The following is a 27255-nucleotide window of genomic DNA, read 5'->3' as shown; positions in this document are numbered from 1 at the left end:
CCAAGAATCCTGACATAATCAAGCTTTGTCAGCAAGTGAGGCTCTCCCCTCATCCATCGATTCCCTAGAAGCCCAGGTGAACCTTGTTATTACTAAAGTAATAATCACCAGGGCTGGGGCTGAGGCAGCTGTAGCTATAGCAAGCTGCTCAGGTGATTCTGATGCTCAGCCAAGGTAACAACTACTGCTTTAAGTTTTCTTTAGAGACGGAGTCTCGCTCTGACTGCCTGGCTGGAGTGCAGTGGCATGATCTCGGTTCACTGCAACCTGTGCCTCCCGGGTTCAAGTGATTCTCCTGCCTCAGCCTTCCAAGTAGCTGGGACTACAGGCGCCTGCCCCTACGCCAGGCTAATTTTTGTATTTTAGTAGAGACGGAATTTCGCCATGTTGGCCAGGCTGTTCTCAAACCCCTGACCTCAGGTGATCCACCCACCTCGGCCTCCCAGAGTGCTGGGATTACAGGCGTGAGCCACCATGCCCAGCCCTAACTTTTAAGCGTCTGCATGGCTGGTGAATGAACATGAGCCTATGCTACTACACTTCTCATATAGAGGCCACTCAAACATCTTGCATTCCCTGCCCTTCTGCAGCTGGCGTGCATTCATCCATTCAATAGATATTGAGGGCCTATTGTATGCTCCAGGCATTGCTCTGGTTTCTAGGGATGTGGCAGTGAGCAAAACAGACAAGAGCCCTTCTCTGCTAGAACATACTTTCTAGCATGGGGAGAGAAAGAGATAATAAGCAAAAGAAAAGAGAAAAATACATAGTATGTCACAAAATGAAAAGTTCTAAGAAGAAAACTAAAGCAGGAAAAAGAAGAGAGAGAGAGAGTGCGTGTGTGCGCGTGTGTGTTGGGAGGGTATAGAAATTTAGATGGGGTGGTTACAGAAGGAATTCCTGGAAGGTTACATTTTTAGGAAAGGAGGAACCCTTGAGGACATGGAGTAGGGGGAGAATTTTCTAGGCAAACAGAAAGGGTAAGTGCAAAGACGCTGAAGTAGGAATATACCTGGGATATTGGAGGAACAGCAGAAGGCCAATGTGTCTGGTGTGGAGGAAGCAAGGAAACAGAGCAGTAGAAACTGAAGTCAGAGAGGTAAGGGTGGTAGAGGGAGGGGGTGTCTGCAATCTCCGCTTTTACCCACTTAAAAAAAGTGAAACGAAAGACTCCTCCTCATTGCGGTGGCATTAGCCACCAGATGAAGGAAGACTGGGGAAAACACCTTCAAGAGATCCAATCCATGCAACTGTCTCCGTTTGACCTGTACTTACTTAGGGTGTCCTAAGAGTGAGGCACCTCTCCAGGATAAATTGTTACCCTTTACTTGGTCATGTAATTTGGGGGTGAAGGTAGGGCAGAGAGAAACCCTTGTTTCACAGAGCTTAGGGTAACCACGCTGTCACATTAGAATGGGCATGGGTTTTCTTCACAATAAACTCATAATCACCACAGTGAGAAAGAGGTACTGAAAATAAAAATAAAAATATAATGAAGGGATCATAAATCCTAAATGCTCTTTGTCTGCTCTGAATTAAGGGAGGACACTTCCCAGAATCCTGCTAATTCGGGAAATTGGAAAATTCCAACAATCACCAGAAGTGGTTTTGTTTCTTTTAGGCATCCTGACTTCCCTCTGTACCTAGAGCTGATCACAGCCCTCCAGCTGATTAGACTAGATTAGACATCAGGCGAGAAAAACGAAATGCATATTTCCCTAGATTGTTAAATGCTCATTTAACACCTATTTCATCAACTGACTTGCCCAAACTGCTGTGTGCCCCCACTGTCAGGACACTGATGTCCTTTCTCAGGCTTATGTTTTCTCCAGCTACCCATAACTGCTTTGGGGTCTGTTGTCCAGCCTCTATGTTGTCTGGCTGGGGCTCAGGCTTTGGCTCTGTTGTTTGCAGACCTATACATGAATGCTTTACCCACTCACCACTTGCTGTGCTGCAAACCAGGGATCAGGAGCGCATCCACGCACGCTCATCCATTCATTCACACTCTTTCTGAGTGGCTACTGGATGTAAGTCATGGTTCCAGGGACCAAGGAGACACCAGTACACACACACAAAAGCGAAGGAAGTGAACAGAGGAGGGGAAAAGTGGGCCTTGCACTTGAGTGAGAAGACAGACCATAAATAAACATATGAAATATGTCGGGTGATAAGTGCTGTGGAAAAAGACAGATAAGCAGGTGGAGAATAACAACACATGTGGTGCTAGTTTCTTTTTTTTTTTTTTTTTGAGCCAGGGTCTTGCTCTGTTGCCCACGCTGGAGTGCAGTGGCATGATCTTGGCTCACTGCAACCTCTGCTTCCTGGGTTCAAGCGATTCTCCTGCCTCAGCCTCCTGAGCAGCTGGGATTACAGGCGCCCACCACCATGCCTGGCGCCTTTGTACTTTTAGTAGAGATGGTGTTTCACCATGTTGGCCAGGCTGGTCTCGAACTCCTAACCTCAGGTGATCTGCCCGCCTTGGCCTCCTAACGTGCTGGGATTACAGGTGTGAGCCACCGTGCCCAGCCATGGTGCTGATTTCAAGCAATGGTCAAGAAAGGACATTTTAATAATGTGCCTTTTGACCCAGGCATCTGGAAAATCTCAGCGCAAATCCTTTCAGGCACAGAAAACAGTCTGAACCACGGCCGAGAGGCCTGGCGGCGCTCACATGTTGGAATAGCAGCCAGGAGGCCGTGCTGGAGTGAGAGAGCCGGAGGATGAGATCAGAGAGGTGTCAGCGGACAAGCTCAGATGGAACCTCGTCAGCCAAAGCAAGGACTCTGGATTTATTCCAAGTGAGATGGAAGCACTGCAGCATTTGAGAAGGTCATCCTGGCTGCTGTGAGAATAGATTAGAGCTCCAGCTAAGAGACTACTGAAGTAATCCAGGCAAAAGAAACGGTGGAGGAAGACATGTGACAGACAAACACCAGCCTGTCAACAGGAGGCCTCCCCTTTCCTCTGCTTCTTGGGGAGGGATCATCTAGTGTCCGAGAAAGAGAAGAACCAAGCGGGGCTGCCTGGCTTGACTGAAATAGGACATTTTTCATAGCAGACATTTTCATAAATACATTGCACTTTATATATCCTTTACTGAAGAACTTTACACATTTAAAGCTCTTAGAAAGCCTAAGTAAAAAATACCTTCCTTCTGAACTTTCCCAACACTGTTGTGGCTTAATTCAAGATCAAGGAGAAAAGTAGTTTTAGGCAAGCCGTGCCCAATGTATCCACGAAAGTATCTAAATTGCTTTTCACCTACTTTGTTTCTCTTGGACAAAATGTGTGCATGCCCATGACATCTAAGTGAAGCACAGCTGTATGGAAACCGCTGGCGTGATGAGGACCCACCCTGAAGAAGTCTTTATCAATAACCACAGGTTGACAAGCAAATCAGTCCTCCATAACCCACTGAGCCTTCTGCTGCATGTTCTTATAGGTGAGAGGGTCAATTACCAGAGACCCTTAGCTGGCTCTTCCCCTGGACAATCGCAGCTACCCCCTACACACCCTAAATGTTTTGCTGGAGAAAGACCGAGATCTTTTTGTGTGGAGCCTCATGGTGTCTTCCCTATCCAGCAGTCTCAAGGATACTCCTTGAGACTTTCCTCCTCTGTCGCTGACCACTTGGCATTCTTGGAGCATTCTTCACCACAGAGCTCTGACTGGTGAGCTCTCTCCCCTCCACTCGTCCCTGCTATCTGGTTATCAGAAAGGGCAGTTTCTCACTTTAAAACTATGCGGTTTTGAACACCTGGCAAGCCTGGTAGACTGTCCCAGATAAACGGCTGCTTAGTGACTCCCAGTGACAGCCTAAGGAGACAGAGCCTTAGAAATGGCCACAAGGCTGAGGCGTTTACCTTTGGCCCATTCACTCACCAGGACTGGGCACTGACCCTGAAACTGATCTCACTTTATCCTTTGAAGACTTTTTTCCATTTCAAAACAAACTTTGCCAATCTTTTTAACCAGATGTTATCTGACTAAATTCAGGAGTGACTTACTTTAGGGATGGCCAGATACACGACAATAGATTAACTAAAACAAATCAGCAAGCAATTCAGCCAGCTTTACTCACACAGAGAAACAAATTACCAAATTATAAGGACCAGACATAGCCTTTAATTCTAAATGTCAAAAAACAATCCTGTCTTCTAAATCACAACTTTTAAAATTAATCAAAAGGTTAAATAGTTTGAGTTATAAAATTTATCCACTTTAAATAAGGATACATTTTGTAAAGTACTTTATTGTGGTTTCACGAATTTCAAGGTGCTTCTACATGGCAAACCCTCAGTAGGTCAGGATCCTCTAAGATTAAAATATTAACAGCAATACATGAAAAGTAAAGTGAGGTACAGTGAGATTAAGGCTCGGTGGCAAATGTTAAAAAGGCCCACACAACACACCAGGATCAGAGTCCAGGTCAAATTCCTGCTCCCTACCTCCACCCCACCCCAAGAAGAAATGTATTTTTTATTTGTTTTTATTTTTAGAAACAGAGTCTCCATCGGTCACCCAGGCTGGTGCGCCATGTCATGATCATAGCTCACTGTAACCTCAAACTCCTAGACTCGAGCAATCCTCCTGCCTTAGCCTCCCAAGTATCTAGGACTACATTTGACTAATTTTTAAATTTTTTGTAGAGATGGGGTCTCACTATGTTGCCCAGGTTGGTCCTGCCCGAACTCCTGGCCTCAAGGAGGCATTAGATTGAATGACAACAGCTATAGCATTTCTTATTAAACTTAACCCTTGAAATAATAAAACCCACCAATCAAAATAGATGCTAAAATCTTTACCACACATGAATAATTAATCCTGTGCTCAAACTGCTGAAAAAAATATGAGATTCAAATATTGGAGCCAATGCAGTTTGTGTAAAGGAGAGTTTCTGCTGTGGGATGTGGCAGCGCCGCTCTCCTTACATCCTGGCTGTCAGCTCTTTGGCTTGGTCCTGCAGCTCCATTGTTGCAATTGCTGAAAGGTGAACTTCGTCAGGTCCATCTGCTATACGCAAGGCTCGGGTTACAGCATACCTGAAAAAACAAAAGAAGCAGGGATCATTGGGAGCTATGGAAGAGGAACATGATACTTTGATATCAGTCACTCTGACTGTAAACCAAGACTGTATTAATTCTTAAATCCCACCAAGGTTAGGATAAGAAAAAGAGTACCAGGGAAACCAAGGCAAAAAAGCCAAAGGTCTTCTGAAATGCCATCTGAAAGTTCCCAACTTGGGAACATTAAATGGCAAAGTACAGTGGAGTTCATCTCATTCTTGGTTTGCTACAGTTTTCTAGAAGTTGCTAGAACTTAGAACAGGCACTGAATGGTATGACATTATATATTTAGTTCTTTCTTAAGGTTAAACACGGATGAAGGATGGGGCTCTATCTCCAGTGTGATACAAAAGGTGACACTGTAATTATGTGTGGAAATGGACAGATGGGGAATGGAGAATGTTCCTTCCTGCCTCCCAGTAATCAGAATCTAGATATTAAATAGTCGCTGACATGTACTGCAATAAATTCAGCAACCCCCCGTGCTGTATCTACAGCCCTGGGATCCTCAGTGGGTCCCCTCAGTGTAAAAATTAACATAATGGAATGAAATGATTATTGTAATAATGGAATGAAATGATTATTGTAATAATAAGAACAACTATTTCTTGATGTTGAGCTCTACATTAAAGTATGTATATATCACTTCATGTAGCTTTCAATTACACTGAAAATAAATTATTTTCTTTTAACCAATTAATGTCAAGTCATCTATAGAATTTTTTTTACCTCCATGCCTATACAATGTAGATGATTCTTAAATTACATCTACTCACATGTTGGCCAGAGGGTAATCCTGGGAAACACCAGCACCCCCGCACACCTGGATGGCCCAGTCAACGATTTTGCAGACAGCCCGTGGGGCAGCCACTTTGATCATTGCAATCTACATAAGCAAGATATGAAAAGAATGCTTCTTTCTTAGACTATACACAATGTGGCAAAACTGGGAAATGAACAAGGGAACTTTCCCACACCCAACTGACCACTAAAACAGGATATTTAATGAAAGCCAACAAACAGATCCTGCAGCAGTGCAGTTAATGGCCATATTTCAGTCAATACAGACCCTCTGGAAAGAGGCACCTCTTCCAAATTACATTTCATTCGTTTATTTATAACTTGCCTTGTTTCCAAAAGGATTTCAGGCAGCTGATAAATCACATTTATCACCTTAGGGATCATAAAAATTGTCCAAGGGTCTTTGTCCCACTAATTAGTTTTCTGTTAGCAGTTTTATGGGCTTTTAGAATTAAATGATTAGGTCTTTATTTCATATAAGACAGAAACATAAGAAAGCAGAGGATGAGAGGTCTCTTTTATGAAACATTGTCTGTGTAGCAGCATCATGCTGTGCATTCTTTTCTGTTTTGTTTTTTGAGACAGGCTCCCACTCTGTCACCCAGACTGCAGTGCAGCGGCTGGCTGTTCAGAGGCATGATTGCAGCTCACTACTGCTGCCTCAGAATCCTGGGCTCAAGAGATCCTCCTGCCTCAGCCTCCCTGACTGCAGACATCTACCACGTTGGCTAATTTGTTTTAAGAGACAGGGTCTCACTATGTTGCCCAGGCTGGTCTCAAATCCCTGGCCTCAAACAGTTCTCCCACTTTCGCCTCCCGAGTGGCTGGGATTCCGGCGAGAGCCACTGTGACTCACTTTATGCATATTCTACGTACATCATCTTCGTTACTCTTCACAAGAACCCTAGGCCTTAGGCAGAAAGGTTAAGTACTCTGCCCATGATCACAAGGCTAGCAGAAAGTGGCAGAGTGGGTGCAATTCCAGGTCTGTATAAAGCCTATGATTTCCCCCATTCCATTGTTGCTCTATCTTAAGAATGCTGAAGATATTCTGCATCCTGAAAATCATTTCCTAAAGCACTTGCTAGGTGACAAGTGACAGGCATTTATAATCTGTAACTCAGATATCACATGGGGCTTCCAATATTCTGAGTGCCATCAAGATGCCATGAAAACGGAAATGTCCAACGGGTTGAGAGAACTGGAGAAGGCTCAGCAGTTGGTGGTTGGAGGGGAGAGGGTAGCCTCACCTCCTTCCTAGCGCCAGCACTGCCCAGAGTGTCTATGCTGTGAGCGGCTTTCAGAGTCAACAAGCGGATCTTCTCAATAGCAATGCGGCTTTCAGCAATCTGGTGAGCCACAATCTCCTACAGAGGAGAAAAGGAAGGAGGAGCTAAGCTGGTATCTGATGTTCACATGTAACACAGTCTTGTAGTTTGGTGAAAACACTCTCTAAGCCAGAGATTGTTCACAAGCTTTACTCAATGTATTTTCAAATGGAAGAGTTAATTCATTTGATACACACCAGCCTAGCCACATACTTGTGGAATGCTAATGTTAAAATGGAAAGATTTTAGAAAGACATTTTATTTTCCCAGAAAAATCATTTATTTTGGATATCTTAATGTCTAAGGTAGAGATGGCTGAACTGAGCAACTGTCCTACTGCCAAATCACTCATGGGCCCTCCTGAAGGCTAACTGCCTGCTGTTATGGAAACTTGGCTAAATGTATGGTAGTGAAGCTGCTACAGGTAAACTAGAAAATTCTCAGCACAATTCAGTGTGGGGACAGTTCAGCAGCTATTTGTTGTATTGTTATTTATTTATTAAAAATGACCTTTTCTTTGGTGGACAGTTCAATGAATTATAATACGTGTATAGATTGGATTAACCACAGTCAGAACACAGAACAGCTCCATCTCCCACAGAACTTCCCGGGGCTGCCCCTTTTTAGTCACACCCTTCTCCCACTCCAAACCTCTGGTAACCATTGATAGCTTCTCCATCGCTATAGTTTTGCCTTTTCTAGAATTTGATATAAATAGAATCATACAGTCTAACTTCTTTCACTCAATTTAATGCCTTTGAATTTCATCCAAATTGTTCTGTGTATCAACTGTTCATTCCTTTTTATTGCTGAGTAGTATTCCATTGTAAGTATGTACTACAGTTTGTTTATCCATTTGCCTGTTGAAGGACATTTCAGTTGTTGTCAGTTTTTTTTATTATTAATAGAGCTTCTGTGCATTCGTATATGGGTTTTTGTGTGGACATGCTTTCACTTTTTAAAGCAGATACTGGAGTGGAATTGTTGGGTCGGTGGTAAATGTTTATTAAGAAGCTTTCAGTTTTCCAGAGTGGTTGTACATTTTGCATTCCTATTAGCAGTGTATGAGAGTTCCAGTTGCTCCTCAAACCATCAGCACTCAGTATCATATTTTATTTCAGTCATTTTAACAGCATACAGAGATATCATGGTTAATTTACATTTCCCTAATGGCTACTGCTGCTGATCTCTTTCAATGTACTGATTTGCCATCTCTATATCCTCTTTGATATCATTACCTCTTTGGTAACATGTCTGTTAAAGTCTTTTGTCCATTTTTTAATTGGGTTGTTTTCTTACTACTTGATTTAGAGTGTCCTTTATGTATTTAGGACGCTAGTCATTTGCCATACAAGGAATTTGTCAATTCTTTCTTATATGGGTCTTGCTTTTGGTGCATGTTTAGAAACATTTTGCCTAATCCCAGAAAATTGTTTTTCCACTATGTTTTCTTCTAAAAGTTTACAGTTCTACCTTTTACATTTAGATCTATGATCCATTTAAAGTTAAAATTGTGTGTGAGGTGTGTGGTTTAGATCAAGGGTCATTCTTTTGCCTATCCATGTCCAGTTGTTGCAACACCATTTACTGTAAAGATGAAACTTTCTCCATTGAACTGCCTTTGCACCTATGTAAAAAATCAATTGGCCTGTATTTCTATGAATCTATTTCTGGACTCCCTGTGCTCCAAAGGTCTACCTGCTTTCCTTTTGCTCACTGATTACTGTAGCATAGAGTAAATCTTAACATTGGGTAGTGTGATTCATCCAGCTTTCTTCTTTTGCAAGTTGTTTACGGTACTTTAGTTTTTTTGTATTTCCATATAAATTTTAGGATCAGCCTGTCTTTATCTACAAAAAGGCCCTTTTGGGACTGTGATTGGAACTGCCTTCGGTCTGTAGATCAATTTGAGGATTTAATCTGTTAGTTGTCTAATCCATGTGTTTACTTAGGTCTTCTTTGATTGATTTTATCACTGTTTTCTACTTTTTAGCATGTGGATATTGTACATGTTTTGACAGAGTAGCACTTAAAAAAAAAAAACAACTTGTAAATGGTATTTTAAAACTTTCAGTTCCCAATTGTTCATTGCTTGTATATAGAAATAAAATGGTTATGTATTGGCCTTGTATCTGTGACTTTGCTAAACTCACTTATTAGTTCTGGGATGGTCATTTTATTTGATAGGTTCCTTAGGATTTTCTATACAATCACATTGTCATCTACAAGCAGTGCCAGTTTTACTTCTTTTTTCCCCTCAACTACATGCACTTTTTTTCTCGTGTTTTACTGCACTGGCTAGGAATTGTCCTATGATCATGAATTGGAATAGTGAGGGTGAACATTCCTGCCTCATTCTCAGTTTTGAGGGGAAACCATTTAATCTTTTATCATTAAGTATGAGGTTAGACTTTTAAAAATACTCCGTTTAAAGCTAAGTAAATTCCTTTGTATTCCCAGTTTGCTGAGAGTTCCTATCATAAACAGATGCTGAATTTTGTCAAATGCCAAAGCATCAATTGATATGACCATGTGATTTTTTAATGTTCATGCAATTTTTGCTGTTAGTTTGGCAGATTATAATTTATTTTAAATTATCAATTTATAGATATAAATCAGGCTTGCATTTGTGAGATAAACCCTACTTGATTATTTTGTATGATTACTTTTACATACTGATAGATTTTATTTGCTAATACTTTAAGGTTTTTGCATTTGTATCAGTCTATAGTTTGTTCTTGTCTAGTTTTGGATTTGGATAATTCTGGCCTCATAAAATGAGTTGACAAGTTTCCTCCTCCTCTATTTCTGGAAGAGATTGTGTAAAATTGGTGCTATTTCTTCTTTAACTGTTTAGTAGAATTTACCAGTAATATCATCTGGGTCTGAAGATTTCTTTTTTCAGAAGCTTTTTAACTTTGAATTCAACTTCTAACAATAGTTGTAAGAACTATTCAAGTTATCGATTTCATCTTCAGTGAGTTTTGATAGTTTATGGGATTTGAGGAATTGGTGTACTTCATCTAAATTGTTAACTTTATGTGCTTTGCACACATACTAGAGTGTGTGCATCCTAAGTCCTAGATCTGGAATGGAGGAGACTCTACTTCTGCCTTGGCTCCAGACACCACTCTCCAATCCATCTTTTCCTAGAGAGCTCTGCATTGTGGCTTCTGGAGAGCCTAGACAGACTAAGAAAATCAGTATGTCTGATGTTCCCTGCTTCTAACAAGCATAGAATTGATATATTTTTCTCTAGTCCTTCTGTTAAGTACAGCCAATAACCCTGGACATTTTCTATAAAACAAACATAAGAAGACGCTGAAAGGTAGAGTAAAGGTAGACTATTTAGGGAGTTGAGGATCAAAAGAATAACCTGGTGGTGAGTTTCCTAGGTTTTCTTTTTGCCTCATATATCTCAGCTGCTGAAAGTCTTCCTAGCAGCTGAAGAATCTAGTAACCTGGAAATGTCTGTGAGCACAGACAAAAACAAAGAAATCAAAAACATAAAGCACCCCAACGAAAGCATAATCTCTCTTGCCAAAGGATCAGGAAAACAGCACCTAGAGAGCCAAAAATCTTTTAGAGAATAACCGCTTTACTGTAGCTAAACGCCACAGAAAAAAACCTTGGCCCCCACCCCTCCTCACACCAGCAAAGGCAGGATGGGGAGTACAGGCTTCCACCCTGGTAAGCACTGTAATGAGATGCCCCAACACCCATGCCAGGAAAGTATCAGACAGTGCCAAGTAAAGAGCTGGGGCTTTCCTCCCCACTGGCCAGTAATAAATCTCCCTCCCCCATCTTATGAAGTGTTAGTGCAGTCCTAATGGGATGCCTGGACTTCCTGGCAGTATGATGGCATCATCCTCTTCAGGTACTAATGGAAGCCTGGTGGGAAACCTGGACTTCTCTCTCTGCCTAGCAGTAACGAGGTGATGCCTCTCCTTTCCCTGACAGAATGGAGTCAAAAAAATTCAACTAAAATAGAAGGTTTAAAAAGGTCCAGAGTCTCACAATATAAAAATATTCAGGTTTCAATTTAAAAAATTGCCCATCATACCAAAAACCTGGAACAACTCAAAATGAATTTTTAAAAAATCAGAAGACACGGTTATACAGTTTGGACGCTTGTCTCCTCCAACTTGCATGTTGAAACATGACGGTGGAACCCAAACTAAACCACAGAGAGAAAACAAACTGAAGGAAAAGAAAAAAAACAGCATCATAGGAACATGTGGAATTATAACAAAAGAACAAAAGATCCACCATTCACATCACCAGATTCCAGGAAGAGGAGGAGTGAAGCTGAAAAAGTACTTGAAGAAACAATGGCTGAAAACATCCCACATTTGGCAAGAGACCTAAACCTGGAGATTCAAGAAGCTGGGTGAATCCCAAGCAGGACAGTGGGAGGTTTCTGGGCTATGGGAGAATACCCCTCTTGAATGGTTTGATGACTTCTTTGCAGTAATGAGTTCACATGAGATCTGACTGTTTAAAACAGTCTGGTCACTCCCTTATCTCTCTCATTCCCTCTCTAGCCATGTGATGTTCTGGCTCCCCGTTTACCTTCTGCCATGATTGTAAGCTTCCTGAGACCTCCCCAGAAGTAGATACTGGCACTAGGCTTGTACAGCCTGCAGAACCATGAGCTGAACAAAACCTCCTTTCTTTATAAATTACCCAGTCTCAGGTATTTCTTTATGGCACTACAAAATGGACTAACACACCCAGATAATAGAGATGTTAGAATTTCTGACAAAATTTTCAAGCAGTTATGATAAAAATGCTTCAGTGAGCAGTTACAAACACAACTCAAGCAATTAAAAAAAATAGAAAGCCTCATCAAAGATACAAAAGATTTAAAGAAAAACCAAATGGGTATTTTATAACTAAAAAAATATAACAACAGTTCAAATAAAAAAGCTCAGTGGGTGGGTTCCAAAGCGGAATAAAGGGGACAGAGGAAAAAAAAATTGAGTGAACTGGAAGACAGGACAATAGAAACAACCCAACCTAAACCACAGAGAGAAAACAAACTGTAAAAAAAAGAAGAACAGCATCATGGGAACATGTAGAATTATAACAAAAGATCTACCATTCACATCACCAGATTCCAGAAAGAAGAGAAAGAGTGAGGCTGAAAAAGTACTTGAAGAAACAATGGCTGAAAGCATCCCAAATTTAGCAAGAGACCTAAACCTGGAGATTCAAGTGGCTGGGTGAATCCCAAGCAGGATAAATCCCGGAAATCCATACCAACACACATCCAAATTAAATTTCTGAAAATATAGAGTTAAAAAAGTATTCAAAGCACCAGAGAAAAATGACACCTTACCTATAGTGGGGAAATATATATATGTCAGAATGAAGTGGCACAATATTTTTCTAGTTCTGAAAGAAAAGAAACCTATATCCAGTGTGGATATCCTTCAGGAATAAAGTAGAAATAAGACATTCTTAGATGAAGGAAAACAGAATTTGTCACCTTTAGACCCTAAAAGAAATATTAAAGGAAGTTCTAGAGGAAGTTCTCTAAATGGAAAGGAAAAGATAAAAGAAAAAACCTTGGAAAATCAGGAAAGAAGAAAGAACACAATCAACAAAAATATAGCTAATACAATTTGTTTGTGGAGGCAAAAATTATAACCCTTATGTTGTTCTAAATTTATTTAGAGAAAATAATTAAGATAATTATATTATTTATTTATTTAGAGATGGAGTCTCACTCTATTGCCCAGGCTGGAATGCAGTGGCATGACATCAGCTCACTGCAACCTCTGCCTCCTGGGTTCAAGCAATTCTCGTGCCTCAGCCTCCCGAATAGCTGGGATTACAAGTACACACCACCACTCTCAGCTAATTTTTGTAGTTTTAGTAGAGACAGGGTTTTGCCATGTTGGCCAGGCTGGTCTCGAACTCCTGACCTCAAGTGATCCACCACCTCGGTCTCCCAAAGTGTAGGATTACAGGCATGAACAACTGCACCTGGCCCAAAACAATTATATTCTAAATGGGAGCAGTTAAAGAAAAAGGAAGGTAAAATTCCTATATTTTACTCAAACTGGTAAAATGATAACACCAGAACACTCTGATAAGATCTAGAGAGAAAGGTGAACAGATAGATACACATCTATATATAATACCTAGAACAACCAGCAAAAGAGTTATACAAAGAGATACACCCAAAAAACACTATAAATAAATCAAAATGGAGTTCTAAAAATGTTAAATTAGCCCATAGGAATGCAGGAAAAGGAAAATTAAAAAACAATAATCAGAGAGAACAAACAGAAAACAAAAAATAAAATGTCAGATTTAAGCCCTACATATCAGTTATTATAAAGACAAAGATTAATAAAGTGGATTAAAAATATGACCCAACTATATGTTATTTAGAAGAAATGTACATCAAACATAATGATATAGGGCCGGCATGGTGGCATCTACAACAGGACAGCTACAAAAATTCCAAAGCTAACATTATACCTCACATTCTCCTAAGACAGAGAACAAGGTAAGAATGTCAGTTCTTACCACTCTTAATCAACATAGTATTAGAAATTCTAGCCAGTGCAATAAGACAAAGGAAGGAGATAAAAGGCATACATATCAGAAAAAAATAAATAAAACTGTTCCTTATTTACAGATGACATGATTATCTATGAAAAATCTCAAGCCATCTACAAAAAACTCCTAGAACTAATGAGTAAGTTCAATGAGGCCACATGGTATGAGATAAACATACAACATGGTGAACCCCATTTCTACAAAAAATACAAAAAAATTAGGCTTGGTGGCAGACACCTGTAATCCCAGCTACGTGGGAGGCCGAGGCAGGAGAATTGCTTGAACCTGGGAGGCAGAGGTTGCAGTGAGCCGAGATCACGCCACTGCACTCCAGCCCAGGCAACAAGCGCGAAACTCTGTCTCAAAAAAATAAAAAATGTAACTGTATTTCTATATACTAGTAATAGACTCTGAAATTAAAAACACAGTACTTACTATAATTGGTCAAAACTGAAATACTTATGTATAGGGCTTGCATGCTGAAAACTACACACAGAGGAGGTGATGTGTGTAGATGACAAAAGAAACCCAAGAAGAGCTAAATAAATGGAGAGGTATACCAGGGGCATGGAATAGAAAACTCAACAGAGGATAGCAATTTTTCTCAATGTTTGCAGATACAGACAAAATTATTTTTAAATTATATGTAAAGGCCCAAAATAGCTGAAACACTTTTGAAAGAGAAGTCTAAACTGAGAGGAATCAGCCCAGCTTATCGGAAGACTAATTATATAACCATAGTAACGAAGACCATGTGGTGTCGGCAGAGAGATTGACACATGGATAATTAGGACAGAAGAGACAACCCAGAAACAAACCCACACAAATAATCAGTCTGACTGATTCTTGAGAAAGGCATAAAAACAATTCAATGGAGGAAAGATAGCCTTTTCAAAAAATGTTGCTGAAGCAATTGGACACACACATACACACACACACACATACGAACCTTGACCTAAGTCTTATATAAAAATTAACTCAAAATGTAAGCAGACTCAAAATGTAAAATGTGAAACTTCTAGAGAAACATTACAGGAGAAAATCTTCAGAATATAGGATTAGGCAGAGTTATTAGACTTGACACCAAAAGAATGACCCATATAAGCAAAAATTGACACATGAGAGTTCATTAAAATTAAACACTTTTGTTCTGTGAATGACCCTGTTAAGAGGATGAAAAGACAAGATACAGAATAGGAGAAAGTATTTGTAAATTACATATCTGACAGGATAGTATCTGGAATGAATAAAGAACTCTCAAAATTCAATAGTAAGAAGAAAAAGTGATCTAGGACATGGACATAGGACATGAACAAAAGAGGACATAAGATGGCAAATAAGCACATGAAAAGATGTTCGACATGATTCACCAATAGGGCAACTGAGCTTAAAGCCACAGTGAGATATCACTACAAACCCATCCAAATGGCTAAAATTAAAAAGTAGGGACAACACCATATGCTGGAGGGCATGTAGAGAAACAATCACTCATACACAGTTGGTTAGAATCAAAAATAGAAAAGTTTAGCAGTTTCTCAAAAAACTAAACATGCAACTACCGGATGACACAGTAATTGCAATTGTGGGCATTTACCTCAGAGAAACAAAAACTTATATTTAGACAGAAACCTACACAAATGTTTATAGAAACTTTATTTGCAATAGCACAGACCTGGAACCACCCAGATGTCCCTCAACAGGTAAACATTTAAACAAACTGTAGTATATCTAGACTAAGGAATTCTACGCAACAATAAAAATGAACCAACTGCTGATAAACACAACCTGGATAAATCTCTAAAAAATTATGTTGAGTGAAAACAGCCAGCCTCAAATGTTTATATACTGTATGATTCCATTCTTCGAATGACAAACTTGTAAAAATGAAGAACAGATTAGCGGTTGCCAAGAGTTAATGAGGAGGTTGGGGTGGAAGCAAACTAGATGTGGCTATAAAAGGACAACATGAAGGATCCTTGCAGTGAATGGAATGCTCTGGATCTGACTATATTCATGACCACATCCTGGTCCTGATATTATATTCTAGTTTTGCAAGATGTTACCACTGGGGAAATTGGGTAAAGGATTCAAGAGATCCATATGTTATTTCTTATACCTGTATGTGAGACTGTAATTATCTCAAAATGAAAAGTTGAATTTAAAAATTGGTACTTGCTTCTTGTTTAGCTGAGAAAACATTCTCTGAGTTTTCCCAATTTGTCAGAACTTGTAAGAGAAACGGGGAGGTCGGTGGAAAAATATGAAAATCAAACCTCACCCTAAGTCTCACAGGCATCCAAACATTAAAAATTCCTCACTGAAACCCAGGGGGCATACTAAATGCATCCGCTGGCTCCAATGAGTTTTTTGGTTTCCAATTCTAAACACAGAATTGAGTTGGTCCGAGTGTTGTGCGTTATTGTTAAGCTAACATAGAATTGATGTTTACAAATTAGTTAAGCCAACAGACAATTACGGTGCTTTAATTCAAGTCACATTAACCTACCCATACCTATGTTTTCCAGATCATATTTTATTTTTTTCTGATGGTAATCATATCTTTTAAATTTTTTATTTATTTTTAACATTTCTTTTACATTCAGGGGTACATGTACAAGTTTGTTATATAGGTAAACTCATGTCATGGGGGTTTATTGTACAGATTATTTCATCACCCAGGTTTTAATTCTAGTACCCACTAGTTATTTTTCCCGACCTTCTCCCTCCTCCCACCCTCTACCCTGTGGTAGGCCACCATGTCTGTTATTTCCCTTGATGGGTCCATGTGTTCTCATCATTTAGCTCCCACCAATAAGTGAGAACATATGGTATTTAGTTTTCTGTTTCTGTGTTAGCTTGCTAAGGATAATGACCATGTTCCCACACAGGACATCAACTTATTATTTTTATGGCTACATAGTATTGCCTAGTGTATATGTACCAAATTTTCTTTATCTAGTCTATCATTTATGACCATTTAGGTTGATTTCATGTCTTTGCTATTATGAATAGTGCTGTACTGAACATACGCATGCATGTGTCTTTTTAACAACTTATATACCTTTGGGTATATACCCAGTAATGGGATTGCTAGATCAAATGGTGTTTCTGTTTTAAGTTCTTTGAGGAATCATCACATGGTTTTCTACAATGGTTGAACTACCACCAACAGTGTATAAGTGTTCCTTTTTCTCCATAACCTTTCCAACATCTGTTATTTTTTGAGTTTTTAATAACAGCCATTCTGAGGAGTGTTAGGTAGTATCTCACTGTGGTTTCGATTTGCATTTCTCTAAAGATCAGTGATTTTCAGCTTTTTTTCATGCTTGTTGGCCACATGTCTGTCTTCTTTGAAAAGTGTCTGTTCATGTCTTTTGCCTACTTTTTTTTTTTGTAAATTTGTTTAAGTTCCTTATAGATGTTGAATGTTAGACTTGTCAGATGCACACAGTTTTCTAAATTTTCTCCCATTCTGTAGGTTGCCTATTTACTCTCTTGATAGTTTCTTTGGCTGTGCAGAAGCTCGTCAGTTTTATTACATTGCATTTGTCAATTTTTGCTTTTGTTGTTAGTTTAATTAAATTGCGTTTGTCAATTTTTGCTTTTGGCATTGTTGTCATGATATCTTTGCCCATTCCTATGTCCAGGATGGCACTGCCTAGGTTGTTTTCCTGGGTTTTTATAGTTTGGGGTTTTACGTTTGGTCTTTGATCCGCAATAAAATACTGGCAAACAGAATCCAGCAACACATCAAAAAGCTTATCCACCATGATCAGGTGGGCTGTATCGTTGGGATGCAAGGTTGATTCAACATACACAAATCAATAAATCTGATTCATCACATAGAACTAAGGACAAAAACCACATGATGATCTCAATAGATGCAGAAAAGGCTTTCAATAAAATTCAACACCGCTTCATGTTATTAAAAACTCTTAATAAACTAGGTATTGGAGGAACATACCTCAAAATAATAAGAGCCATTTATGACAAAACCATAGCCAACATCATACTGAATGGACAAACACTGGAAGCATTCCCCTTGAAAACTGGTGCAAGACAAGGATGACCTCTCTCACCACTCCTATTCAACACAGTATTGGAAATCCTGGCCAGAACAATCAGGCAAGAGAAAGAAAGAAAGGGCATCAAAATAGGAAGAGAGGAAGTCAAACAATCTGTTTGCAAAAGACATGATTGTATGTCTAGAAACCTCCACAGTCTCAGCCCAAAATCTCCTTAAGCTGATAAACAACTTCAGCAAAGTCTTAGGATACAAAATCAACATACAAAAATTTACTAGCACTCCCCAAGAGCCAAATCAGGAATGCAATCCCATTCATAATTGCCACAAAAAGAACAAAATACCTAGGAATACAGCTAACCAGGGAGGTAAAAAGTCTCTCCAAGGAGAACTACAAAACAGTGATCAAAGAAATCAGAGATGGCCCAGTGCAGTGGCTCACACCTGTAATCCCAGCACTTTGGGAGGCCAAGGCAGGCAGATCACAAAGTCAGGAGTTCAAGACCAGCCTGACCAACATGGCGAAACCCTATCTCTACTAAAAACACAAAAAATTATCCAGGCATGGTGGTGGGTGCCTGTAATCCAAGCTGCTTGGAAGGCTGAGGCAGGAGAATCACTTGAACATAGGAGGCAGAGGTTGCAGTGAGCTGAGATCATGCCACTGCACTCCAGCCTGGGTGAGAGAGTGAGAATTCAAAAAAAAGAAAAGAAAAGAAAAGAAAAAGGAATCAGATGTGACATAAACAGATGGAAAAACATTCCATGATCATGGATAGAAAGAATCAACATCATTGAAATGACCATGCTGCCCAGAACAATTTATAGATTCAATGCTAGTCCTATCAAGCTACCAGTGACATTCTTCACAGAACTAGGAAAAGCTATTATAAATTTATAAGGAACCAAGAAAGAGCCCAAATAGCCAAGGCAAAGAACAAGAAAGAAGAAAAAAGAACAAAGCTGGGGCATCATGCTACTTGACTTCAAACTATACTACAAAGCTACAGGAACCAAAACAGCATGGTACTAGTACAAAAACAGGTACATAGACCAGTGTAACAGAATAGAGAGCCCAGAAGTGGGGCCACATACCTACAACCATCTGATCTTTGACAACACTGGCAAAAACAAGCAATGGAGAAAAAGGACTCCCTTATCAATAAATGGTGCTGGGATAACTGGCTAGCCATATGCAGGAGATTGAAAGTGGACCCCTTCCTTACACCTTAGCCATTTTTTTTTTCACTTTAATTCTCCTTTTATTGTCATTTCTTTTGTTTTATCATTTTACTTTAAGTTCTGGGATACAAGTGCAGAAAGCGTAGGTCTGTTATGTAGGTATGTGGGTGCCATGGTGGTTTGCTGCACTTATCAATATGTCATTTAGGTTGTAAGCCCCACGTGCATTAGCTATTTGTCGCAATGCTCTCCCTCTCCTTGCCCCCACCCTCTGACTGGCCCCGGTGTATGTTATTCCCCTCCCCGGGTCCATGTGTTCTCATTGTTCAGCTCCCCACTTAAGAGTGAGAACACACACACCTTAGCCATTTTTACGTTTGATCATGTTTGCTCTTCACCAGAAGATATTTGATTAGCGTTTCCCTAAAGCAATGATGTTCAACGTGATAGCCACTTAATATGTGGCTACTGAGTAGTTGAAACATGCCTAGTCTGAATTGAAATGTACTAGAAGTATAAAATATGCACCCCATTTTGAAGAATAAATATTAAAACATAAAGTATCTCATTAATAATTTTTACTTTGATTTTATGTTGAAATAATATTTTTGATATATTGGGTTAAATAAAATATATTATTAAAATTAATTCCATCTTTTTCTTTTTACTTTTAAAAAATGTTGCTATTAGAAAATTTAAAATTACATTTAAGGCTCATTGTATATTTCCTTTAGACGGCCCTGCCCTAGAGGTTGAAACACGGTTCTGAATTAATTCCAAACAAGTTGCTGGTGGTCAATGAATATTTTTTCATGGCTGTAAAAGAGGATAATTATAATTTTATAACTTCATGAACAGACTTAAAATACATTTACTTCTCAGCTTTAGAATAAAGGAAGTATTCTCAGCTGGGTATCTATAGACCCTAGAGTTGCTGAAAAGCATTAAATGGATAGAAACTAGGTGCTCTAGGGAATTGCCAAATGTGTTTCCTGAGACAGAACTTGGATGGAGACTTTTTATTATAACCTAAATTAGAAGGCAGCTGGAAGGAACCTCCAAATTCAAAGAAATGAAATGTTCCTTTCAAATAATTTTTTAAAAAAGCTGGCCCAGATTTTTGTTCATGACATGCTCACACATCTTTTTGCTTCTGCCAGGTCACATTATTTGTGCCAGATGTGAGGAGTTTCCAGTGAAGACAGGCTTATTTGTTAAAAAGCCAGGCTTGCTCTACATGACACATTAACTTTAAAAGGTGGAAGGGAAATTTTTTACTAGTGTCGTATTAAAACACCAGCATGAAAGCAGAACTTGTGCAGAGTGCTTTTGTGCATTCAAGATGCCCGTCTGTCGACTTTACTGTGTTCTCCCTTCACCCTGGCTCCAGTGTTTGCATGCAAGCTTGAGAAGAGAAAAGGGTAAGAAGTAATGGTGGTGCCCTGAGCACCTCTTCATCCTTCTTCAGCAGCATCAGGGGCTATATCCAGGGTCCCAGAAGGTCACGCTTTCTCACCTCCTCCCACAGTGACCAGCTAACAGCTGAACCCTTGCCTTTGCTGTACACTAAAAGGGCTCCCAACAAATTTGTCCCAGGTGTAGTGTCATAAAGCAGGCTATAGATATTCAGTTAAAAAAAACTATACAAATAAATAATATACATGCTGAATAATACTTTACAGAAAGCAAACATAGATGATAATAATTTAAGGTAAAAAATATACTGTAAATTTTATAGGATGGTCAGAAATGTACAAGGAGACCAATGTACTAAAATATACACGTTCAGCAAACACAAATACAATTCCATCACTGCAAATTTGACCTAACACTAACATGTTAGCAATAATAAAGAGCTAACACTTAAAAATAGTTTTTCTTGCCTTCTTAAAACTTAGAAGGGAGGTGATTTGGATATCCTACTTCTCTGTAAAAGACTTTCCAAGGAAGTCTGAAATAATACCTTCTAAATCCTCTCAATACATATTTTCTAATTTTTATTATATGGTCCACGTGTAACTATGTTTACAGAGCTTTGTGACAACAGACTCAGTAGTATGTAATTTATAGACAAAAATTCAAAAAATCATGAATATCTCACAAAATGTTGATCCCATTTCTACTTGTGTTTCTCCAGTGACAGAGAACTCAAGTCCTCCTGAAGAAGATGACTCTACTTTTATGTCTATTAGAATGTTTCTCCTTTCCCTGAGTTTTGGGCTGTTTTCCTATATCTTTACACTTCTATGTCCTCATTTCTTCTAGGAAACCAAAGGACAAGGCAAACCTTCTTCCTTATGACAGCTTCTTCATGTCCACAGGGAGCTCTAATGTTCCAGGTTCTCTAGAGAACAAGAATCTGAGAAAGTTGAAGGAACTGTCTACATGGTGCAGAGGTGTTGAAGCACTTTAGGAACTACTTAATCTCTCACAAAGATAAATACCTCTCATCAGACTACATTTAAATACAGATATAAGTATGCCCTATGGAAAAGAATCACCTTGTTAATGCAGAGAAAGTCTCTCTCTCACAAGTAATGTTTTTGTTCAACGTTAGTGTAGTGCACTGGGCTACAATAATTTCAAATAAGTAATCATCCTTACATGTGCAAACAACTTCTTCTTAAAGGCTACCCTTTGTGTTGCCCGCTCACACATGATCTGCAAAGCACGCTCCGCCAAACCTATTGCTCTCATACAGTGGTGGATTCTGCCAGGTCCAAGGCGGCCTTGGGAAATTTCAAATCCCCTACCTTCACCTGGGAAGAAAGGGGAAGAAAAAGAGAATGTAAAAATGGCCTAGCTCATTCCTTTTGTTATTTATACAAATCCTGGGAAAGTGATGAGCTACCCTTAAAAAGGTCATTCTGGCAAAAAAAAAAAAAAAAAGTCAGTTCTATAATAAGGTTCACTATGTATTCATGGGAATTTTGATTTCTATGTTTTTAAACCCACCATCATTAAACATTTCAAATTTAAGAACTGTCTCTTAAGTACATAGTATGCATAAGCTACTTTATTAGTGCTGGAATAGTTACAAAGTTGGAATAACACACAGTCCCTATACTAGGAGTGTAGAATCCAGAAGAGTGGGCAAGGGTAAGGGCTATAGAGAGAAACTAAGAAAGGCAAATGAGAAAGAGATTTTCTGTTCATCACTATAACCTTAGGGCCTGGCAGGTATCAGGGGCTTGGTGAGTGGATGGGATGAGAAACAAAAACATTCCTGGAAGAGGCAGTATTTTAGATGTTCTTTGAAAGGAATATAGGATTCTAATAAGAGGATGGCATACGGTGTTCAAAGTTATTAATACTTCTAACTTATATCTGAGACTTGAAATCATAAAGTACTGAGGTTTTCTTAAAACAAATAGAGGCCTACAGATCATGTTATAGGAAAAAGTGTGTTGCTCTGAATTGTGTAATTTTCGTATTTAGTTATCTTTTCAATTGATGTTATATACAAAACCACATCCAACACTTAAATAACGTTACCATTTCTTGTAAGAAAATCTACCAAATAGAAAACTTTTCCTTGACAAATGGAATAAAGAAGAAGAGAAAGTATTAGGTTGGTGCAAAGGTAATTGCAGCTTTTGCCAAAAACCGCAATTACCTTGGTGCAAAAATAATTGTGGTTTTAAACTGCAATAACTTTTGTGTCAACCTAATATCTAAATCAGGATAGACTTCAGGTCTAAATCTGGAAAGGTTTATCTTTTCCAGATTTAGATCTGAAGTCTATCCTGATTTAGATATTAGGTTGATAAAGATAAATCTTTCCAGATTTAGACTTGAAAATATTAATGTATGATACTGAAGAATCATTTCCAAATTCATCTCACCTAGTATTAGATTTGTGGCAGGAACTCGCACTTGATTAAAATGGATCTCAAAATGTCCTCCATGAAAATTATCTATAAAATAGAAAATAAAATTTTAAAGAGCAAAAGGGGTTGACTAAAAAAGAGTCATATCTACTTAATCTTCTAAAGTATAATTACTCAAGGAAAATAGAATTTCAAAGGTCCATATGGCACGTACATTCTGAGGTAAATCTCAGCCTGGAACCCCCAGGACCCAGCAGCCCAGAAAACTCATCAACTGTTCAAGAAGAGAAAGCCTTTGATCCAGAGGTCTTCTAATTCATTCTCTGAAGCACAATTTCAGAGAGCTATGAAAAAGGGAGGCTAGGCTTCATAGCTCCAACCAGAGTATTTTGTTTTATTATTGCTTCTCCTTTGAAATATTTTACATATGGGGTTCCAAAAAAATTTGCCAGGAAAAAAGTTTCAATAATTAAAAATGAGCAATGCAATCCAAGTTTCTTATTTTATCACTGTGCAAACCAACGCCCAAAGATGAGAAGGGCCAGCTTGAGGGGAAAGAGCAAACTTGGCAGTAGTGATGATACAGAAACGGGAACTTCAGGTAGGTTTACTCCCAGTCAACACTTGTTCTACTGTGTGCTCTTCTCTTGAAAATACCTGGCATTTCAATCACTGTGGCCAGGAACACATTGGCATTTTATCTTTGCATCGCCCTTTCTCCCTGCCAAGTTCTAGAGATAATCTCATGCTAACTCTACACCCTTTTCATGTCAGAAGAGACAATATTCAGCCTTCTCTACACTGTTTCATTTGTCCTTGGACATAAGGACTTGAAGAGGTAAGAGTAAAGTTTTCATACTGAATATTCAAATGTAGCCTCTGCAATGGAAAGTATTTGCAGCTAAACTTATATTATAAATGCATTTTTAGTATCTTTGAGGCTCTTTCTCTGCAATCCAACATATTCCTACATGCAATCTTCTCCAGCAAGATTGCTCATCCCATCTTGCCACTTATGCTTACCCTGTGGGTACACCCTACAGCTGCATCTTACAGAAGGTGGGTACACCCTACAGCTGCATCTTACCGAAGGTACCCACCCAGTGGGTACATCTTACAGCTGCATATTACTGATAGGTGATTCTATAAAACTCCAAGTCTTATATTTGCCGCTTGAACATATTCACTAGTTATATTCAATGATAAAAAGAAAGCCAGAGTCACCTCAGAACCTGAAGTTCAATTATCTTTTTCACAGCATTTAAAACCTGCCAATAAGCTATATAATTTACTTGCTTACATGTCTGTGGTTATTGCTTTTCTCCTTCTACCAGCAGATAACCTCTACGAGGGCAAGGATTGTAGTCTATTGTGATCACTTGTGTATTACAAGCATCTAAAATTCCCTTAGCTAAGCCAATGACCTTAGCAAGTATTTACTGAACACAATGAACACGTGCCATGATGGGTAGCAGGAAACAAATGGATCCTTGCTTCTTAGAAATCCTACCTAAGTGCAGAGGAAGGAAAAGTTTTGCTCTCAAATAAGTAAAAAACTCACTGCTTTTTAATAGCTCTTGTAAGTTGATTGATTAAGAGGGCTAAAATTGGAGACAAAAATAATTTTATTGTGGATTATCTGGGTTTAATTTACCTATGTCTATTTCATTAATCCATTCTTATGAATGACAGAGAGAAGACTGGTAGAGTTGCTGTTCCTTAAATACAATCTGCCCTTTCCCAAAAAGTAAACAAATTGGCTCTACTCTGAACTTCGCCAGGATTTATATTAAGACAGTTGTCAGAGACAAAGGAATATCTAAGAATATATCTCATGCATTAAAATGCTATTGCCTTCAATGTTACTGGCTATTCTAGCTTTCTGCTGGCTAATGCATGGTCATATTTTTTGAATACCTACCTGTGTAGCCAAAAACTGACAAAGGTCTTATTAATTCTACTCCAGGTGTGTTCATGGGAACAAGAATCATGCTGTGCTTTTTGTGTCTAATCAAAAGAAAAATCATGTTAGGAAAAGTTTGCTAAGAAGAAAAATCAAACAGATAATAGGCAGAGTCACAGTTGTCTTTTTGACATTTTCATGTAATCACTGCTTACAAGCAGTGATGCTGCGTGGGAACTGTATAAAAGACGTACACCAACATAGTCTGACGCAGGTTGTGATCTGGAACTAAAACAATGATTTGAAAATAAATGAGCTGTGGTGATTGAGGCTTCTCACTGTTCAACAATGGTAACTGGAAACTTAGATACAAAATTAGACATTTCAAGACTATTGCCTTTGATCTAAACATTCAATCACTTCATTACACAGTTCTGAAAATATTTATGTCTGATAATTTAATCCAAACAGCTTTGATAATTTAACAACACTTTCTAATACAGGAAATTCCACAGTGAAAAATGTTCAGCAATACTCCCTAAAATGTTTTCCAAACATATCTGTTATCATAATACTTGTGAAATATAAATATGACATTTATATTATTATGATTTGTGAGCCCAAACAGTGAATTTCAAGTAAATAAAGTAGAGAGGCGGAAAGATTGGCTCTTATTCCTACACCGATTTCTCAATCAGAATTGTTTTATTACCTGGAAACAGAAGTATTTTGAGTTCTTCCCAAAACAATCGCAATTTTGCACTTGGGATTCCCAGCTCCTAAAACCGAGGGGGAAAAAAGCAGATTATAAAAGGAAATGTCTAGTTTGACATTTCACCTTAAACGTTATAATCCTTTCATTTATGGCATAAAACAAATAGGAAGAATATTCTTAATTCATTAAGATAATAATTTTTTTGTAACACTGTATATCATCCAAGAAAAATGATTAGGCGAGGCCAAGAATGGACCCCATCGATGAAAGCTGCTATGAAAGAGCTGCCACCTCTCCCATTCACACCATTTCAGACATCAGCATGCTAGAAAAGCTGAGAAATTTTATATATCTAATATAATATTTTATATGTCAACATATATGAGGCTGTGATCCTACTTTCAATAAGCTTGGTTCTCATTTATTAATTTCTTAAGGGTCTAATTTTAAAAATATTTTTTCATTTTAATGCAAAATTTTGTGGTGGCTCACGCCTGTAATCCCAGCACTTTGGGAGGCCAAGGTGGGTGGATCACAAGGTCAAGAGATCGAGACCATCCCGGCCAACATGGTGAAACCGTGTCTCTACTAAAAATACAAAACTTAGCTGGGAGTGGTGGCATGCGCTTGGGAGGCAGGAGAATCACTTAAACCCGGGAGGCAGAGGTTGCAGTGAGCCAATACCATGCCACTGCACTGCACTCCAGCCTGGCAACAGGGCAAGACTACATCTCAAAACAAAAAAAGAAACAAACAAAAACAGCCAACTAAAAGGACTGAGGACTAGTCTGGCATCAGACTTTTCAATAGCCACAATGGATGCTAGATGAAAATTAATAGTTCAACTTAGAATTCTATACTTGTCCAAACTATCAATTTATGTAAAGTCAGAATAAATACATATTCAGATATGCAAGATCTCAGAGAATTTACCTATTATATACCTTTTCTCAAAAAGTTAAGAATATAGTAAAGCAAAATTAAGGGAGTAAATCAAGATAAAGGAATCCTAGAACCCAAAAGATACTGGATTCCAGAAAATAATTATCTGAAAATCCTAGAATAATTGCCTAAAGGGTAATGAGTCCAGTTTGGAAAAGAAATGCTAAATTCTTTAAGAGAGAGGTCTCCAGAAAAGAAACTCAATAGAAGTAAAGGTGCAATCTAGAGATGTGTGTGTATGTAAGGGGAAGGGGGTATTGTAAAAGCAAATAATGCAAATAAAGAGACATGGCAATTAGAAACTCCAGGAAAATAACTTTGAAATGCACAAGTGAACTGTGGTCCAGAAATAAAATGAACTATAATGTGACACGCATTTAATATATAGTATATAAGAAAAGCATTCTGATTGATCTTGATTCTAGAAACATTCCCAGAATGGCCCACGTGACTTTACGTTGCATCAGTTACAGAAGGGCACAAAATCTAACACACTACTTAGACCAGGACCAAACAATATTTACATGGTCCTCTAAGGTAAGTGCTATATATTGGTTTTCAAAGTTTACAGTCATCCTGTAGTCAACTACAATTGTGGTTGCAAGATAAAACATATATATTAGTAATCCCCACAATGTGAAAGTATGAGCTGTAGCTGATACAAGTTACAATAAGAAAGAGAGGGATAAACGGTATGGAAAGGGTTAAGAGTGTACATACTCTTAAAGTAGAGCTTGAATAGAATCTGAAATGAGGATGCAGAGAGCATTAGCAATTATTTAAGGTTTAAAAAATTAAAAAACCAAAAAAAAAAAACCATAATAAGATAAATATGTTAAGAAAGAGCAGAGAGAGTTATGAGACAAATGAGTGAAACTGTCACTATTC

The 27255-nt window shown here is 38.6% G+C and overlaps 1 protein-coding gene and 1 long non-coding RNA gene across 3 annotated transcripts in view; both read right to left on the bottom strand.

Annotated features, from left to right (window-relative positions):
• Window positions 1-4108: 4108 nt before the first annotated feature.
• The window catches only part of ACAD11 (acyl-CoA dehydrogenase family member 11), a 103657-nt gene continuing 80510 nt past the window's right edge, over window positions 4109-27255 (bottom strand). For both annotated transcript variants that reach the window (XM_032266477.1, XM_032266484.1), the window contains exons 14-20: window positions 25423-25489; window positions 24729-24814; window positions 22823-22894; window positions 21582-21736; window positions 7121-7237; window positions 5846-5955; window positions 4109-5045 (exon numbers count right to left, since the gene is read on the bottom strand). In XM_032266477.1, coding sequence (XP_032122368.1) covers window positions 4931-5045; window positions 5846-5955; window positions 7121-7237; window positions 21582-21736; window positions 22823-22894; window positions 24729-24814; window positions 25423-25489 — 722 coding nt within the window. In that variant the 3' untranslated portion in view covers window positions 4109-4930. The remainder of the gene's footprint in view (window positions 5046-5845; window positions 5956-7120; window positions 7238-21581; window positions 21737-22822; window positions 22895-24728; window positions 24815-25422; window positions 25490-27255) is intronic.
• LOC116541973 lies at window positions 8473-12717 on the bottom strand. The gene is made up of 2 exons (XR_004265022.1): window positions 12404-12717; window positions 8473-11568 (listed from the first exon to the last, which is right to left on the bottom strand). It is a non-coding gene; the product is annotated as an uncharacterized LOC116541973 (long non-coding RNA).

The sequence above is a fragment of the Sapajus apella genome, unplaced genomic scaffold, assembly GCF_009761245.1.
Source record: "Sapajus apella isolate SASKATOON/1434 unplaced genomic scaffold, GSC_monkey_1.0 scaffold4, whole genome shotgun sequence".
NCBI lineage: Eukaryota > Metazoa > Chordata > Mammalia > Primates > Cebidae > Sapajus > Sapajus apella.
The sequence above is the reverse complement of the archived record's forward strand: the minus strand, read 5'-3'. Positions and strand labels throughout refer to the sequence as shown.